Here is a 19,729-nt window from a genome sequence, read left to right as displayed (position 1 = left end):
CACCCTTCTCCACCCCACCCTACCCCCCTCCCCTACCTACACCCCCACCCCTCTCCCAATTCACCTTCTGCTCCCCCTCTATCCGTCCCCCCCCCCCCTCTCCCTTCCTCTCCTCTGAACCCTCCCCTCCATGTCACCTCCCCACCTCTTACTCCCACAGAGTCATAGAGTGATGCAGAGTGGAAACATGCCCTTCGGCCAAACTTACCGACAACGGCCAACATGTCCCAGCTACATGAGTCCTACCTTCCCGTGTTTGCCTGTCCTATCCATGTACCTGTCTAACTGCTTCTTAAATGTTGGGATAGTCCCTGCCTTAACTACCTTCTCTTGCAGTTTGTTACATACCCCCACCACCCTTTGTGCGAAAATGTTACCGCTCAGATTCCTATTAAATCTTTTTGCCTTCATCTTAAACCTATGTCCTCTGGTCCTTGATTCACCTACTATGGACAAGAGACTCTATGCAAGTCAAGTCAAGTCAAGTCAAGTCAAGTTTATTTGTCACATACACATACGAGATGTGCAGTGAAATGAAAGTGGCAATGCTCGCGGACTTTTGTGCAAATAACAAAACAACCAAACAAATTATAAACACAATCATAACACACATATTCTTTTACATAATAAATAATAGAAGGAAAAACGTTCTGTAGAGTTAGTCCCTGGTGAGAAAGGCGTTTACAGTCCGAATTGCCTCTGGGAAGAAACTCCTTCTCAACCTCTCCGTTCTCACTGCATGGCAACGGAGGCGTTTGCCTGACCGTAGCAGCTGGAACAGTCTGTTGCAGGGGTGGAAGAGGTCTCTCATGATTTTGTTTGCTCTGGAGTTGCACCTCCTGTTGTATAGTTCCTGCAGTGGGGTGAGTGAAGTTCCCATAGTGCATTCGGCCGAACGCACTACTCTCTGCAGAGCTTTCTTGTCCTTGGCAGAGCAATTCCCAAACCAGATGGTAATGTTCCCGGACAAGATGCTTTCCACTGCCGCTGCGTAGAAGCACTGGAGGATCCTCGGAGACACTCTGAATTTCCTCAATTGCCTGAGGTGGTAAAGGCGCTGCCTTGCCTTACTCACCAGTGCTGAGGCGTGTGATGACCATGTCATATCCTCAGAGATGTGGACTCCCAGATATTTAAAACAGTTCACCCTATCCACAGGATCCCCATTTATACTCAATGGAGTGTACGTCCTCGGATGATGTGCCCTCCTAAAGTCCATGATCAGCTCCTTCGTTTTTTTGATGTTCAAGAGGAGGCTGTTCTCCTGGCACCAGAGTGCTAGATCAGCCACCTCCTCCCGGTAGGCCTTCTCATCATTGTCTGAGATCAGGCCCACCACCACAGTGTCATCAGCAAACTTAATTATTGAATTGGAGCTGAACCTAGCCACACAGTCATGTGTGTACAGGGAGTACAATAGGGGGCTGAGGACGCAACCCTGGGGCGATCCTGTGCTCAGGGTGAGGGACTTCGATGTATTCCCTCCCATCTTGACTACCTGGGGCCTGGCGGTGAGAAAGTCCAGGACCCAGGCACACAGGGAGGTGTTGAGCCCCAATTCCCGTAGCTTCCCGGCCAGTCTGGTGGGGACTATCGTGTTGAAGGCTGAACTGTAGTCTATGAACAGCATCCTCACGTAGCCCCCCTTCTGGCTGTCCAGATGGGAGAGAGCGGTGTGCAAGACCTGGGAGACCGCATCGTCCTGATCTACCTGATCTATTCCCCTTATGACTTTATACACCTCTATAAGATCACCCTCATCCTCTTGCGCTCCAAGGAATAGTCCCAGCCTGCTCGACCTCTCACTATAGCTCAGACCCTCTCGTCCTGGCAACATCCTCATTAATCTTCTCTGTACCATTTCCAGCTTGACAACAACTTTCCTGCAACATGGTGTCCAGTACTGAACACAATAATCTAAATATGTCACAATACTCTAATATCTTATATAACTGTAACATGACCTCTCAACTATACTTAGTACTCTGACTGATGAAGTCCAACATGCTAAAAGTATTTTTGACAACCCTATCCACCTTCAAGTAACCATGCACCTGCACTCCGACATCCCCCTGCTCTACAACAGTCCCCAAAGCTCTACTATTTCTGCCCATGTTAGACTCCGCGAAATGCAACACCTCACATTTCTCTGTATTAAATTCCATCAACCATACCTTAGCCCACCTGGCCAATCGATCAAGATCCTGCTACAATTTTTCACAACCATCTTTACTATCTGCAAAACCCACTTTTGTATCATGTGCAAACTTGCTAATCTTGCCATGTATGTTCTCATCCAAATCATGGATATACTGCAGATGACAAACAGTATCGGGACCAGCATCGAACCCTGAAGCACACGACCAGTCACTGGCCAAGAAGCAGCCTTCCACAATCACCCTCTGCTTCTTTCCATGAAGCCAATTTTCTATCAACTTTCCAGAGCAGCCTACCATGCTCTGCCCTCATTGACCTTTTTGGATACGTCTTCAAAAAACTCAAATCAGATTCCCCCCTTTTCCCATCTTCTCCACCCTCAGCCACCCCTCCCTCATCCCTCCTTCGGCCTCCCCTCATCCTCATTTCCCCTTCATCCTCATCCTCGTCCTCCCCTCCGTCATCCCTCCATCATCCACCCCTCCCTCATCCCTCCTTCAGCCTCCCCTCATCCTCATCCCCCCTTCATCCTCATCCTCCCTCACCCTCATCTCTCCCCTCATGCTCATTCTTCCCTCCCTCAGCCATCCCTCCCTCATCCTCTCCTCCCTCATCCTCATCTCTCCCTCATCCTCATCCTACCCTCCCTCACCCCCCCCCCTCATCTCTCCCTCATGCTCATTTTACTCTCTCAGCCACCCCTCCCTCATCCTCCCCTCCCTCATCCTCATCCCCAAAGACACCAGAGAGCTCCTCTAGTATCTTTGCTCATCCCTCTCTCCTCTCTCCCTCATCCTCATCCTCACCTCTCGGTTGCCCGGGTGACGAGCCCGCCCTCTCCTTCCCACAATGCAACGTCCAACATGGAGGATGAGGGTGAGCCGCGGCCTCGCTCTCCCCGCCCGGGCCCTGCACCGCCGCCGCTGTTCCCTCCCGGGCCACCCCGGCTGTGGCCGCGGCCTCTCTCCCCAGGCCCGGTGCTGTCCCCGGGACCGCCGCTCCTTTCCGCCCCAGCTCTCGGCTCTTCCCGCGGCCTCGCCTCGCTCCCCCTGTCCGGATGTCACTCCGCCGCCGGGGCCCGCGGCCTCGCTCCGCACCGCCCCCGGCCCGCTGTCTCTCCGCACCCCACTCTCTATCCCCGTACCCCCATATCCGCTCGGTCAGCATAATTCACCCTCCCCATCACCCATGCCTCCTCCCCGGTCAGCCCACACCCCCTCGTCAGCCATCTTCCCCCTCCCAGCCCCCTCGGTCAGCCCACCCCACTCCATGCCTCCCCGATCACCCCCCCGCCCCCCATTCCCTCCAGTCAGCCCATCCCCCCATACTCCTGGTTGACCCTCGCCTCCCATGCCCTAGCCTGTGCTTGCCCCATTAGACTCTGCCCCTTGCCCAAGTCATTTCATTCCATCCAGACTTTCTTTCATTTTGTTTCTGTTTCTCTTTGCAACTAACCCCAGGCTGAATATGTTTATTGACAATGTGTCTTTCTGTTTCAAAAGATAAAGATCTGCAAGGCACTGAAGGTTCAGGATGCCTTGGTGGTGTTGATGTTCGGAGGCGAATCCCCATTAAGTTAATTTCCAAGCAGTCAAACCGAAATCGAGTCTCGACTCGAAGTCAGAGAAACATGAGCAGGAATTCTTCAAAGTCGATCCCCACAGATGAAGGTGACGGAATTGTTTATTCATTGTGCAGTTATTATTGAAAACTGCAGATGTTTTAGTACAGTTGAATGTTTCGACAAGGATGGTTGTGGCCCAAGCAGAAACTAGCATTGCTTGATATGTACTGAACGATCCAATCGTTAATTGTACTCGCTTATGCAGGTTTTCCATCATTTAGTTTACTATTCGGTGTCTGCTCTGGAAATATCTCTGGAGAAAAAAAATAGGTGACGTTTCGGGACGAGACCCTTCAGTCTGAAGATGGGTATTTTCTCCAGAGATGCTGTCTGATCCAGCAATCTGTGTCGGTCTATGGTATAAACTAGTATCTGCAGTTTCTTCTGATACATAGGAGGATATGGGCCTAATATGTACAAATAGGATTAGTAAAATTAGATAGTGGATGTGACGACCAGTCTGAGCTGCCCAACTCTATCTGCTTGCAGATTATGGTGGAATTCAAATCAGCCGACGGCACACAGTTTTGATGCCTTGGTGTGTTATGAATCACTTCCATACATTATGATGGCATGATAGAACCCTCATTGTGAAGATTATTTACATTTTTACAAGGACTGTACTGTGGATATCTTGCTGTTAATATTATGATTAGCATAAGCACTTAAGTGTAGGAAGGATCTGCAGATGCTGGTTTAAACTGAAGATAGAGAAAATGCTGGAGTAACTCAGCAGGACAAGCAGCATCCCTGGAGAGAAAGAATGGGTGACGTTTTGGGTCGAGACCCTTCAGTCTTCAAGTCTGAAGAAAAGTCTCGACCCGCAACATCACCCATTCCTGTGTCTATAGGCACTTTAAGTGATGAATTGGTGAGGGCCACTCCAAATAGTTCTTACCTATTAATAATTCTCCCGGCAATTCCCACAGGTCCATTCTGACCACTACACCCTTCTGTGTGAAAAAAGTTCTCCTCATCTCGGTTTTAAAAGATTTCCCCCTTATCCTTAAGCTTAGAGTTTAGCAAGGTCAGCTGAACTAGCAGAAAATACTAGGCATGTATGAAAGACTAGGCTTGTATTGAAAATACTAGGCTTGTATTCACTGGGGTTTAGAAGGATGAGGGGGTTCTTATAGAAACATATAAAATTATAAAAGGACTGGACAAGCTAGATGCAGGAAAAATGTTCCCAATGTTGGGCGAGTCCAGAACCAGGGGCCACAGTCTTAGAATAAAGGAGAGGTCATTTAAGACTGAGGTTGAAAACAACTTTTTCACCCAGAGAGTTGTGAATTTATGGAATTCCCTGCCACAGAGGGCAGTGGAGGCCAAGTCACTAGATGGATTTAAGAGAGAGTTAGGTAGAGCTCTAGGGGCTAGTGTAGTCAAGAGATATGGGGAGAAGGCAGGCACGGGTTATTGATAGGGGACGATCAGCCATGACCACAATGAATGGCGGTGCTGGCTCGAAGGGCCGAATGGCCTCCTCCTGCACCTATTTTTTATGTTTCTATACTACTGATTTATGATGCAGCCCTTCATCGAGCAAGCTTTTGGTGCTGCTTCTAGATTAGATTCAGTTGGGAAGAATACTAATTAATTGGCATGTGGGATTTTGACATTTGACTGGGTGAGATTTACCTTTGCGTGTCCAGTGCCTATGTTCCATCTATTATTATTTTAGCACTGGTTTGTTGGAACTGTGTTGCTTGTTGGGGGATTTCAGTAGTTTTATCTACATGGTCATATATAGTTTGTACTGGGTAACAACAGTATAATTTCTCCTCTGCAGCGTAACAGTGAGTAAGATAGATTTTTAAAACAGATATCTTCAGTTCAAACTTTGATGAATTAACTGTATTCATGTTTCTTCCCTCCTGTATCATTTAAACTAGTGTATCTGATTGTTAATGAAAAGCAAAGAAAGCTGGTCAGGCAGCATCTGTGTAGAAGGAACTGTAGATGCTGCAAAACACCGAAGATAGACACCAAATGCTGGTGTAACTCAACGGGACAGGCAGCATATCTCGGGAGAAGGGGTGGGTGATGTTTCGGGTCGAGTCCCGAAATGTCCCCCATTCCTTCTATCCAGGCAGCATTTGTGCAGTCTATGTTTTGGGTTGTGACCCTCCTTTTGTGTTTTACTGTAATCACGTTTTGTGATTCGAATGGCTCCTGACCAACACACCCACCCTGTCACAGCTCTGCAACTGAGACTAGAGACAAACTGTGTGCTTTCCTTTCATTCAGTAACATTGTGGCTTCTCCTGTATTTATACTTTTTAATGATGGGAAGACAGATTTTGTTCTAAACCTTTTATTGTTTCTGTTGTGTTCCAGAAGGATTTGAATATAATGACGATGAGATCTATGAATGTAAAGGCGGAGAACTGTTTGGGAGTCAGCGTCGATTTTCTCTACAGTTTTTCTGGGATTTTAAGGTAATTATTTTTGAGAATTTATGTAAATAAATATTTATTTAGCTATGGGAGTAATTTATTCAATAGTCCATGGTGCTTTATTTGTCACATATGCAGAGTGACATTCACTTTGCATATATTATACATGCGGGCACCGACATTATGGGCACCATTATTAAAAGTCTGGGCCGCCCACCCGCTCCGAGTACCAGAACAATTCCCGCGAGTCGACGTCGCTCTCCTCTGTTTTACACATACATTTGTTGTGAGAAAATATTTAGAGTAATCTATTCAATTGTGTTTTACAGATAAATTTGTTGGGAGAAAAAGATGACACCCCTGTGCATTTTTGTGATAAATGTGGATTGCCAATCAAGATATATGGACGGATGGTGAATTCACATTTTAATTTCCTCATTCGTGAATCTGGTAGATTTTTCTCGTGGGTGTAATGATACTCTTGCTGTTTCCTATACTCTTGATGTTTAAAATAATTAATGGGATCATAGATACAAGAGACAGTCACTGTAGTATGGAACAAAAAATACAAGCTTCTGGAGGAACTGTGGCATCTGTAGGGGAAAAGCAATGGTCAAAGTTTCAGATTAAGAATCTTGCATCTGGTGTTGACCAAAAACGTTGATTGTTCCTTTGCTTCCATGGATGCTGCCAGGCCCACTGAGTTCTTCCAGCAGCTTGTAAACTATTCGCAGAATGGAGTCAAGGGTACTTTATTGTGCTGTGTACCGTAGGTACAGTGAAATTTATTGTTTTCTATACAGTTCAATCATACACAAGCACAAGAGTGTAAGAACAGTAGACTAGATCGAGGCAGTACACAAATAGCTACCTCATTTCTGGTGCCATCTTGTACCCTTCAAGTTAAACATTGTTTAAAATGACAATGTCCTAACTTGGCATTAAGACCATTGGTCCTAGTGTTGGAGAGGGAACTGCAGATGCTGGAGAATCGAAGGTTACACAAAAAAAAGCTGGAGAAACTCAGCGGGTGCAGCAGCATCTGTGGAGCGAAGGAAATAGGCAACGTTTCGGGCCGAAACCCTTCTTCAGACTAGTGTTGGCACTGGGTTGCAATGTCAGCCTGCTCAGGCGATGTTGTCGATTACTTCCACAACTGCTCTCTCTCTGAGCTGCTGCAGGCCAGTGTGATCTGCGCGATTGGTCACTTGGAGCGGAGCTCAATCTAATCGAGCCCTGGGTTGCTGGGTGACGTCCCATCAGCCCACTCCCAACAACGCAATGATCCAATCACATCAACCCACGCTCTCCCTCGCCTCACCCGGCCACTGTGCAGCCTCTGTGCCCCAGGGTGTCTCCGGCAACCAACCTCGGGACAGTCTGAGTGTTATCGGTGACCCTCCACACTCTCCCCAGCCACACCAATAGCATCCCTTTCCTCCATCCACTAACATCTTGAAAATGGCAAACCAAATTCCTCGCATGTTGTAAAACATCCTTGGCTAATAAATTATGATCCTGAAGAAGGCCTGGATAGTGGACACAGGTGTTTGTAATTGCTCATGTGTGCTTAAATGCGTCCTTAATGCAGATATAAGAGAGCTCTTACCACCTAGTCTTTCCATCACCTTTGGAAACTTCTATCGCTGTTTATCAACATGAGGACCAAAGTTATGCCAATGAAAGTCAAAGAAGCCATTATGAGACTGAGAAACAAGAATAAAATGGTTAGAGACATCAGCCAAACCTTGGGCTTACCAAAATCAATTGTTTGGAACATCATTAAGAAGAAAGAGAGCACTGGTGAGCTTACTAATTGCAAAAGGACTGGCAGGCCAAGGAAAACCTACACAGCTGATGACGGAAGAATTCTCTCTAATAGAAGTCAAACCATGGTAGGACTACACAGCCCCTGTCATTCACTGTGTAGGTCCTGCCCTGGTTTGACTTTGCAAAATGCAACACCTCGCACTTACCTGCATGAGACACCATTAACCAACTGATCAAGTTCCTGCTGAAAAACAACTCCAGATGTCTGATGTTGAGCTTTTATATTCACGTTGTATATTCAATGTTAGGAGATTTTTTCAGAATCCATGAGAATCGTGAGGTACAGGATTGAGAAACATCAGGCTGCCTAACACCGTATCACAATGTGGATCACGTCTGCCTTTATGTTGATACTAAGAACAGGAGAGTAGTCAAACAATAATGTCTTCCTTGCCAGCTATCCTCAAAATTTGCCATTTTTGTATTGGGTAAGCATAAAAGCACAATCTCACCCTTTTATCTCCTTTGTGCATTTCTTCACAGATTCCATGTAAGCATGTTTTCTGTTTCAACTGTGCAAGTTTGCAAGAGAGAAAAGGTGACAGGATATGTCCAGGGTAAGATCATATCTACTGACTACAATCCTTAACAGTGCTGTTTAAAATATTTTTTATTATTTGTCTAATTGTTTTGTTCAAGATATAGAGAACTAGATACTGGTATACTGCATTATAGGTTACACAGCATTAGTATTGAGCATCACAATTGTATGGGTAACACAGAATCTAGAATAAGATGGTTAAACACGTAATCATTTAAAAATATGTTTTTCTCTTGTAGGGCAATTGTGTTGTGTTACAAGTTTCTGATGCATCCCTCATATTTCTGTCCACTGAGGCACTAAATAATTACTTATTTTCTATTGTAATTTATAGTTTTCTCATTTCATTGTGTGGGGATTCCGAGTTCATCACACATGGTCAAGAGTCAATTTAATTGTCATTTGGACCCCTAGAGGTCCAAACGAAATGCCGTTTCTGCAGCCATACATTACACACAAATAGACCCAGACACAACATAATTACATTTTACATAAACATCCATCACATAGCTGTGATGGAAGGCCAAAAAAAAACTTATCTCTCCACTGCACTCTCCCCCCCCCGATGTCAGAGTCAAAGTCAAAGCCCCCGGCTGGCGATGGCGATTGTCCCGCGGCCATTGAAGCCACGCCGGGTGGTGCGAGGTCGCACACCGGGTCTTGGTGTTGGAGCCCCCGGTGTGCGCTCGCAAAGTCCCGCGGCCATTCCAGCCGCGCGGGGCAGTGGTGTCAGGCCCCGCTCCAGGAGCTCTTCGACCCCGCAACACGGGCGGGAGAATTCGCCGTTGCAGGAGCCCCGAAAAGCGGTCTCTCTCCAGGGATCCGCGGGCTCCCGGCGCCGCTGTCCGCAGACCCGCAGCAGCAGCCTCCGACTCAGCAGCGGCATCGGCAGCAGCAGCAGCAGCGCTCCTCCACCGCTCCAACCGCTCCGGACTCGGCCAGCCCCGCGACGGCGACGGTGAGTAGCACCAGAGTCCCCGGCTTCTTCCTGTTGGAGGCCGCACCTCATTGCGGCCTCAACGACAACGGAAACCCGACGAGAAAAAGGTCGGGTCTCCAGTGCAGGGAGAGATTTAAAAAGTTTCCCCCCCCCCCCCTCCCCCCCCCCCCCCACACACACACCCCAACAAAAAATAACAAAAAACTACATTAAAATACAGACAGAAAATAATAATAAAAACGCGGACAGACTGCAGAGGCCGCTGCTGGCCAGAGCCGCGCCGCCTACCGGATGGTTAGCCACCAATAACAGTCTAAGATTCATCCCATCGTTCAATTCTCAAGCATCTGATTCCATTCAGAACTATCCTAATTCCTTGTTCATTCCCACCAGCTCCAAGTACTTTTCTGCTTCAAAGAGTTACCTTATGGCCCAAACTGCAGATACTGGAAGTTTGAAATAAAGATTAAAAATGCCGGAAAACACTAGTCAGTTAGTGTCTGTCTAGAGAAAACACATGGAAACTGAGTATTATGAAAGGACATTCATCTAAACCATTGCCTCAGTTTCTTTTTGCAGATGGTTCCAGTATTTTTTGTTGTATTATTATCAATTCCATAAAAGCACTCTGTCTTTAACTACCCACTGCCTATTGCAGAGTTTCATAACACACAACATTGTGCAAGTATATTTAGGCTCACATCTGTTTTCCTGCTTTAGATCTTAGCACAGTATAGCACAGGAACAGCCCTTCAGCCCACAATGTCCATGCCAAGCATAATGGTAGGTTAAACTAATCTCTGCCTGTGTGTGATCTATATCCCTATATTCCATGCGTATCCATGTGCCTATCTAAAAGCCACCAACTCTGGCAGTTCATTCTAGCATCCACCACTCTGTAGAAAAAATAAGATCAAATATCTCTTAAATTTTGGCCCTCTCACCCTGACCGTCTACCAAATCTGTGCCTCTCCTAATTGTACATACTTTTATGTCTCAACACTATCTATGGTGCTTCTCAGACAGCTCAAACCAGGTTTGTACAACCTTTCCCCACAGCTAATATCTTCTAATCCAGGTAGCATTGTGGTAAACCTCTTCTGCATCCTCTCCAAAGTCTCCACATGCTTCCTGTAATGGGGCACACAGAAGTGCACACAATATTCCAAAAGGGGCCGAACCAAAATCTTACAAATCTGTACCTTGATGCCATGACCCTTATACTCAAGGCCCTGACTGATGTAAGGCAAGCATACCATTCTCCTAGTATTTGATTACTGTGCTTGTGCACGGTTATACAATGTTATAACAAATAAAACGCGTAGAATAAAAGGACAGGGAAATACAGTTGTTTCGTGGAGTCTGCCTGGAGTCTGCTGGCCAAGATCCAATCAAATTGCTGGAAGTGTGCAAAAACTAGAATGGAGAACTACTCTCTGTGACAATGGCAATCAAAACATGGCAAAAGACCCTGCTGATTGTAAATACATGGTCATATACCCACTAAGCTGTTACATGTTCTTAGCGGAAGAACAGTCTGAAGAAGGGTCTCAACCTGAAACTCCACCCAGTCCTTCTCACCCATGCTGCCTGTCCCACTGAGTTACTCCAGCATTTTGTGTCTCTATTAGGCTCACCGATTCCCTTATAGCAATCGCAAAACCCCAATTATTTCTCCGTAACCTAATCTCTCCTCGTGTCCATTAATCCTCCCCCAGTTCCCCTCCTACCTGGTCACTGGGAGGGTATTGAAATGGATCCTGAAAGTGATTTTCCTTGTGGCAGATGGCAATGAAACCTCTAACTCAGTTGAATTATGTGCCTTTTGCTTCTTCTGACCAAAGTTCTTTGGCTAACTACGAGTCCTGGACTGCATAACTACTGTCACTGCAAGCTATGCCCCCTGTATAAGTGGCCAGTTCGAGAGCTGTGGGGTGGATGGAAAGATAAGTTACAGGATAATATAATTTAGATACATGGGCAGGCGCAATGGTAGAGTTGCTGCTTTACAGTGCGAGAGACCCGGGTTTGATCCTGACCACTGGTGCTGTCTATGTGGATTTTGTACGTTCTCCCCGTCACCGCATGAGTTTTCTCCGGGATCTCCGGTTTCCTCTCACACTCCAAAGACGTACAGGTTTGTAGATTAATTGATTTCGGAAAATTGTAACTTTCCCCTAGAATGTAGGATAGTGCTAGTGTACGGAGTGATCACTGGTCAGAGCGGATGGATGGCCAAAGGCCCTGTTTCTGCGCTGTATCTCTAAACTAAACTAAAGTGAGAAAATGCAGTTGATGTGATCAGTCTGGGGGATGTATAAACTGGATGGGCCAAATGACAGCTGCCTACATAAAGAGGAAATAAAAATGTCGGCATGTGCAACAAAGATTCGCCTGAATGTTTTCTGGGGTGGAATATTTGACGAGTGAGAGATTGAGCAGATTCGATCTGTACATGGATTGCAAACCAAATCTGTTTGTATTTCTCCATCACACATATCCTGACCGCAGAATATTTCCAGCTCTTATTTTATTTCAGATTTCGGTATCAGCATTTTTTTTTTGCTATACAGTCTGGGCCTTTAGTCTTGACTTTGAAAGAATGAGAGGTGATCTTCTTGAAAGTTAGGCTTGCCTGGCTACATACAGTTCCCTTGTTTCTCCTGGCTCAGGTCTAGTTTCGTTTAATTTAGAGATACAGCGCGGAAACGGACCTTCAGCCCACCGGGTCTGCGTCAGCCAGCGTTCTGCGCACACTAGCACTATCCTACACACACTAGGGACATATTACACTTTTTACCAAAGCCAATTAACGTACAAACCTGTATGTCTTTGGAGTTTAAGAGGAAACCATAGCACCCGTAGAAAACCCACACAGGTCACAGGGAGAACGTAGAGATTCTGTACAGACAGCACCCGTAATCAAAATCGAACCCAGATCTTGGGCACTGTAAGGCAGCAACTCTACTGCTGCACCACCGTGAGAAGTCAGTCTAAAATATGGTCATTCAGGATGGAACATAGAATGGTACAGCTCAGAACGGGTTCTTTGGCCCACAATATTAGTGCCAAGCATGATGCCTAGTTATGGTGGTTTCATGATGGTTTCATCTGTCTGTATATGATCCATATCCCTCTGGTGTTGGCACCTCCATGTACCTATCTATAAGCCTTTTGAATCCTACTATCATATCTACCTCCACCACCATCCCAGGCAATGCATTCCAGGAACTCACCACACAATTTTAAAAAAAACCTGCCCTGCACATCTACCGTAAACTTTTCCCCCTCACCTTATAACTATGCTCTCTCGTGTTGGATATATCCACCCTGGGAAATAGATTCTGACTGTCTATCTTATCTATGCCTCTCATAATGTTATATACAGTTCCCTCTATAATGTTTGGGACAAAGACCCATCATTTATTTATTTGCCTCTATACTACACAATTTGTGATTTGTAATAGAAAAAATCACATGTGGTTAAAGTGCACATTGTCAGATTTTATTAAAGGCCATTTTTATACATTTTGGTTTCACCATGTAAAAATTACAGCTGTGTTTATACATTGTCCCACCATTTCAGGGCACCATAATGTTTGGGACGCATGGCTTCACATGTGTTTGTAATTGCTCAAGTGTGTTTAAATGCCTCAATGCAGGTATAAGAGAGTTCTCAGCTCCTAGTCTTTCCTCCAGTCTTTCCATCACCTTTGGAAAATGTTATTGCTGTTTATCAACATGAGGACATCGTCCCCCCAATTCAGGGCACCACAATGTTTGGGACACAGCAATGTCATGTAAATGAAAGTAGTCATGTTTAGTATTTTGTTGCATATCCTTTACATGTATGTCTGCTTGAAGTCTGCGATTCATGGACATCACCAGTTGCTGGGTGTCTTCTCTGGTGATGCTCTGCCAGGTCTGTATTGCATCCATCTTTAACTAATGCTTGTTTTGGGGGCTAGTCCCCTTCAGTTTTCTCTTCAGCATATAAAGGGTCATGCTCAATTGGGTTCAGATCAGGTGATTGACTTGGGCATTCAAGAATTGACCATTTTTTAGTTTTGAAAAAAATCCTTTGTTGCTTTAGCAGTACGTTTGGGATCATTGTCTTGCTCTAGAATGAACCACCGGCCAATGAGTTTTGAGGCATTTGTTTGAACTTGAGCAGATAGGATTTGTCTGTACACTTCAGAATTCATTATGCTACTGCCATCAGCAGTTGTATCATCAATGAAGATAAGTGAGCCAAGCAGCCAAACATGCCCAGACCATAACACCCCCACCACCGTGTTTCACAGATGAGGCTTTGGATCTTGGGCAGTTCCTTCTCTCCTCCATACTTTGGTTTTGCCATCACTCTGATATGTTAATCTTTGTCTCATCTGTCCACAAGACCTTTTTACAGAACAGTGGTTGCTCTTTTAATCCTATTTTTGCAGCAAACCAGTGGTTTGCATCTTGCAGTGCTGTCTCTGTTCATGAAGTCTTTTGCGGAGAGTGATCATTGCCAAATCCACACCTGACTCCTGAAGATTGTTTCTGACCTGTCGGACATTTGTTTGAGGATTTTTCTTTATTATGGAGAGAATTCTTCTGTCATCAGCTGTGGAGGTCTACCTTGGCCTGTCAGTCCCTTTGCAATTAGTAAACTCACCAGTGCTCTCTTCTTCTTAATGATGTTCCAAACAGTTGATTTTGGTAAGCCTATGGTTTGGCTGATGTATCTAACAGTTTTATTATTGTTTCTCAGTCTCATAATGGCTACTTTGACTTTCATTGGCACAACTTTTGGTCCTCATGCCGATAAACAGCAATATAAGTTTCCAAATGTGATGGAAAGACTGGAGGAAAGACTAGGTGCTGAAATACCTGCCTTAAGAAGGCAATTAAACACACCTGAGCAATTACAAACACCTATGAAGCCATGTGTCCCAAACATTATAGTGCCTAGAAATGGGGGGTCTAGATATAAACACAGCCGTAATTTCTACATGGTGAGACCAAATGTATAAAGATTCCCTTTAATAAAATCTGACAATGTGCACTTTAACCACATGTGATTTTTTTTCTATTACAAATCTCAAATTCTGGAGTACAGAGGCAAATAAATAAATGATGGGTCTTTGTCCCAAACATTATGGAGCGCATGGTATACATCATCCACTGCCTTACCGTTATCAATCTCCTTTATCACCTTAAAAAAACTCAATCAAGCTAGTGAGACACAACCTGAAGCAGAAGTGAGAAGTGATTTCTTCACAGGTTAAATATAATCACAAATTCACAAATGTTCCCAATGTTGGGCGAGTCCAGAACCAGGGGCCACAGTCTTAGAATAAAGGGGAGGTCATTTAAGACTGAGGTGAGAAAAAACTTTTTCACCCAGAGAGTTGCGAATTTATGGAATTCCCTGCCACAGAGAGCAGTGGCCAAGTCACTGGATGGATTTAAGAGAGAGTTAGATAGAGCTCTAGGGGCTATTGGAATCCAGGAATATGGGGAGAAGGCAGGCACGGGTTATTGATAGGGGATGATCACATGAATGGCGGTGCTGGCTCGAAGGGCCGAATGGCCTCCACCTGCACCTATTTTCTATGTTTCTATTAATTAATAGAATCCTTCACCTGAGTGAAGGAAGTGGCTTTAGACCAGAGGCACTGAGGAACGGGTCCCGGGTGAGTGAGGTGATCTACTACTGCATACACTCCACTCTGTGATGCAGCTGTGAATATCCTGGCTTCAGCCACAAATTACTGGTCACTCTGTCTATATATCGTTGTCCTGTACCATCATGAAGTTGGGTCAGGTAGGTTCACTTTGTTCTCGCACGTCCTCGGGTTCCAACCACCTGGCCTTTAATCCTCAACAGTAAGGTACGCCTCACCGACTATGCTTGATTGTACTTGGTTTAAAGGGCAATGAAACAAGTTGTTAAACTAAGTGAAGACAGACACAAAACGTTGGAGTAAATCAGCGAGTCAGGCAGCATCTCTGGAGAAAATTAACATCACTTATTCCCACTGAGTTACTCCAGCACTTTGCGTTTATCTTCAGTGAAAACCAGCATCTGCAGGTCCTTCCTACACATTTTGTTAAACTAAGTGATATGGTGTGTGATCATGAATTTTGATCCCTTTTTTATAAAACATGAATGTTTGAGCCAATGTTTGGCTATAATGCGTGGGTTAATCTTCACAAATGGATAGGTTGACACTTGTTTCAGAGTTTCGTTTAAATGTCCACAATGAATAAATATAATACACTGTTTGATTATGCGATGACATTTAAAAGCAGAAATATTGTGATGATTGAAACATGGCACAGAGGTTTACAAGAGCGTGTGTACCTTTCTTCAGGTGCAATGACCCGGTGCAGCGCATTGAACAGTGTTTACGGGGCTCACTGTTCATGTGCAGTATTGTCCAAGGCTGCAAACGGACCTACCTTTCTCAGAGGGACTTGCAAGCTCACATCAACCATAGACACATGCGATCCGGCAAAGCCATCATCAGGCCACAGCAAGAACAACTGCACACGACCATGGCGCCCCCAGCAGAGATGACTGAGCGCTTCCTGATGCCACAAGACAAGCATCACATTCCTCACCTTCCGCCCAAGCAGCACGCCATCATGATGCCTCCACCGCCTCTCCAGCACGTATCGCACGATCATTACGAGGACATCCGTCCACCGCCCTCGGAGATGCCGCTTGCCCCACCGTCCAGGTCCGTCAACCAAGAGACCTTTCGCATTTCCACCGTGACGACAAGGAAGCACAGCAACCTGATCACGGTTCCCATTCAGGATGATTCATCCAGCTCTGGTACTCGTGAGCCCCCGCCTGCCACACCTCATCACCATCCTGAGTACCAGAACAACCCGGTTGTGCCTCACCCTCACCACCTGCTGCCCCCACAGCAGCACTATGCCCCACCCCCCCTCCCCCTCCGCCCCCCATCAACCACCCCATGCAGCACCCAGGGCAGGCAGCTGGCAACCCCCACATGGTCTACAACCAGGCTCCCCCTGCACCTCTGTCAACAGCACCGCCTCCCATCAACCCACCACCAGGTCACATCCTGGCCCAGATGCCACCCTACATGAACCATCCTCCCCACGGACCACCCCCTCCTCAGCACACGGGGCCTCCCGTCAATACCCCTCCCCCTCATCACTACTCTGCCTCCTCCATGCCTCAGTACACGGAAGACCAGGGAACCCTTAGTCCTCCGTTTTCCCAACCCGGAGGGCACAGCCCAGGGATCGGTGTTTGGCCAGCACCCAGAGGTCCCCCTCCACCGAGGATTCAGGTTCCACCACCTCCGCAGCCTCCCCTGCCTGCACCACATCACCCTGACCAGGCACGCTACAGACCATATTATCTGTAAGCTGCAAACGGATTGTATGCAGGTTCTTTATTGTCTCATGGTCTAACATTGGTTACCAAATCCAAAGCCCTTTACATCGTGAAGGAAGCCTGCAGAAACGAGACTGCAGTGTAAGGATTAAGTGGAATGGCTCCACAGCTCAGTAGTTTGTGTCTCGGCCAGCGGAGGTTTCATGCTTCTCTGCACTTGCCGTTTAATTTCCAGATTGCATAACCACTATGCTTTTAACTGCATTAGGGTGATCTGAACAATTGGAGCTTGTGTGAAGAAACTATTTGTAAACATTGAAAACAATCCTCTCAATATTCTCCTGGGGCTGGCAATGAGTTGTGTTTTGGGTGAAGGAACAAATAGCCAAGATGGTGCCTTATGCCATTTTGAGGGCATATAGTTGGTGTATGTAATTTAATGAAATATCCTGCATCCATTCTTTCACCCCTTTGAATTCGTAAACTATGCTGTAAATATCCAATTGGAAGCTTTTTTTCATGTGAAAGTAAGATAATCTTACTTTAATTATCCAGTCATCTATCTGTCCCCCCCCCTCCCCTAATCTGTATCTATCTATCGCTTGCCAGGCTTGGTCCTGCCCCCACCTCCCTTCCCTTTTTGTCGCCTCCCACACCAATCCATATGAAGAAGGGTCCCGACATGAAACGTCGCCTATCCATGTTCTACAGTGATACTGCCTGACCCCCTGAGTTACTCCAGCGCTTTGTGTCTATTTTTGTAAAGCAGCATCTGGAGTTCTTTGTAAAACCTGAAGTTGACAGTGTGTAGGGATGCTTTGAGATTAATGCAAGATAATAGGATGTCAATTTGTTTCAAAATCCACAGGTAATTGAATATTCAACGCAAAAATAAGTGATTGCTAGCAACTTTTAATGGCTTTACATCCTCTGTACCGTATTCTTATGTCAATGGTTTTCTTCCTTTGCCCCAAATCTTCTCTCCCCTGCTGAATATTATGTTACATTATTGAAAACTTATTTTAATGTCCAAGAAAAGAATAAAACTTCCAAAAAGATTTAAATGGAGGTTCCTTTGTATTGCATTAAATTCAAAATAAAAATTCTGAACATTTAATGTCATTTTAACTCCATTTGTTTTAAAGAAATCATGCATGGGTGAAAATGTTAATAGAACAAAACCTTTATCGAAGGGTCTCGACCCGAAACGTCACCTATTCTGTTTCTCCAGAGATGCTGCCTGTCTCGCTGAGTTACTCCATCATTTTGGAGCTACCACCCTCGGTGGAAAAATGTTGGAAGCCGGGTCCCTACACAGCCGGGGAGACGGTGGGAGCTGGGGATGGGTGGGCAGCTTCGACCGCCACGTCTGTTATAGTGGGGTTGTTAAAATGAGGGTTTACTGTTTCGTCTTTGCGAAACAGGAGAGAAGATTGAGAGCTCAGTTGATTCACGACGGAGGGACATGACCGGGAAGAGTGCTCACCACTCACAACGCCATCTGTGGCCGCTCAGGGAATTTCAACTGAGCTCTGGTTTTATCCGGATTATAGGGGTGAGGACCATCAGTTACTGGGAAGTCATTGTTCAACCTGTACTAATCTACACCCCGAGTTCATCCACCTTAGCTGTCAGCCCTTCTGCATTGAAGTAAATGCAATTTAATCCAATAGTCTTTCCTTGCACCTTACCATGCTCCTTCCTGCTCTGTCCACTAAACCTCTGTCAATGACTTCTCTACTTCCAGCCCCCCTCATGACTAGCTTGCATCCCATCCCCCTGTTACCTAATTTAGTTAACCTAGTTTAAACCCTTCTTACTAGCACTTGCTAAACTGCTCACCAAACTCCCTCTTCTCCCTTCTCCAATCGGGCAAAAGTTATGAAGTGTGAAAATGCACACCTCCAGATTCAGGGACAGTTTCTTCCCAGCTGTTATCAGGCAACTGGACCATGCTACTGCAACTAGAGAGCAGTCCTGAACTACTATCTACCTCATTGGAGATCTTCAGACTATCATTGATCGGACTTTACTGGCATAGCTGGCCCTAAACGTTATTCCCTTTTCATGTATCTATACACTGTAAATGGCTCGATTCACTGTAAATGGTTCGATTGTAATCATGTATTGATGACTAACCACTGAGTGGTTAGCATTCAACAAATGCTTTTTGCTGTATCTCGGTACATGTGACAACGAACTAAACTGAACTGAACTCTCCCAGAAATGATCCCAATCCCAAACATCTGAATCCCTGTTCCCTGCGCCAACTTTTAAACCAGGCATTCATGTTCCCCTCTTCACCAGCACATACAACTGGGAGTAAGCTGGACAATACTGTCCTGCTTTTTAACATTTTGCCTAATGCCATGTGTAGGGTCTCACTCAAGTCATTTATGCCAATGTGCACAATGATTTCCAGCTTCTCACCCTTCCCCATGGGAATGTTTGGCAGCCACTCCGGGACATCCAGGACCCTGACACCACTGGGGCAATACACCAAATTGCAGTTTGATTTGTGGCCGCAGAATCTCCAAACTGTTCACCAGACCAATTGTTGTATCTGATCTGCACTGTGAATGGTTGGGCTCTGGAGTGTGGTGGAGCAGAGGGATCTAGTTGTGCAGGTACATCGTTCCTTGAAAGTGTCATCAAAGGTAGATAGGATGGTCAAAAAGGCTTTTGTCACATTGGCCTTCATCAGTCAGAGTATTGAGTATGGAAGTTGGGAGGTCAGGTTGCAGTTTTTTTTTCCAGATGCAGCCTGGAAACAGGCCCTTTGGCCCACCGAGTCCGCACCAACCAGCAATCCCCACACATTAACACTATCCTACACACACTAGAGACAATTTACAATGTTATCAAGCCCATTAAC

At 45.8% G+C, this 19,729-nt stretch overlaps 1 protein-coding gene across 1 annotated transcript; it reads left to right on the top strand.

The window, feature by feature from the left end:
- Positions 1-2,958: 2,958 nt before the first annotated feature.
- LOC129707624 (E3 ubiquitin-protein ligase Hakai-like) lies at positions 2,959-17,974 on the top strand. The gene is given in 7 exon segments (XM_055652754.1): positions 2,959-3,033; positions 3,660-3,827; positions 6,122-6,222; positions 6,510-6,593; positions 8,494-8,567; positions 15,854-16,430; positions 16,433-17,974. Coding segments are annotated over 7 exon segments (1,470 nt in total). The 5' UTR covers positions 2,959-3,020; the 3' UTR covers positions 16,886-17,974.
- The last annotated feature ends 1,755 nt before the right edge of the window (positions 17,975-19,729 follow it).

The sequence above is a fragment of the Leucoraja erinacea genome, chromosome 22 (assembly GCF_028641065.1).
Source record: "Leucoraja erinacea ecotype New England chromosome 22, Leri_hhj_1, whole genome shotgun sequence".
Lineage (NCBI taxonomy): Eukaryota > Metazoa > Chordata > Chondrichthyes > Rajiformes > Rajidae > Leucoraja > Leucoraja erinaceus.
Note: the sequence above shows the minus strand (reverse complement) of the source record. Positions and strands in the feature narration are given on the sequence as shown.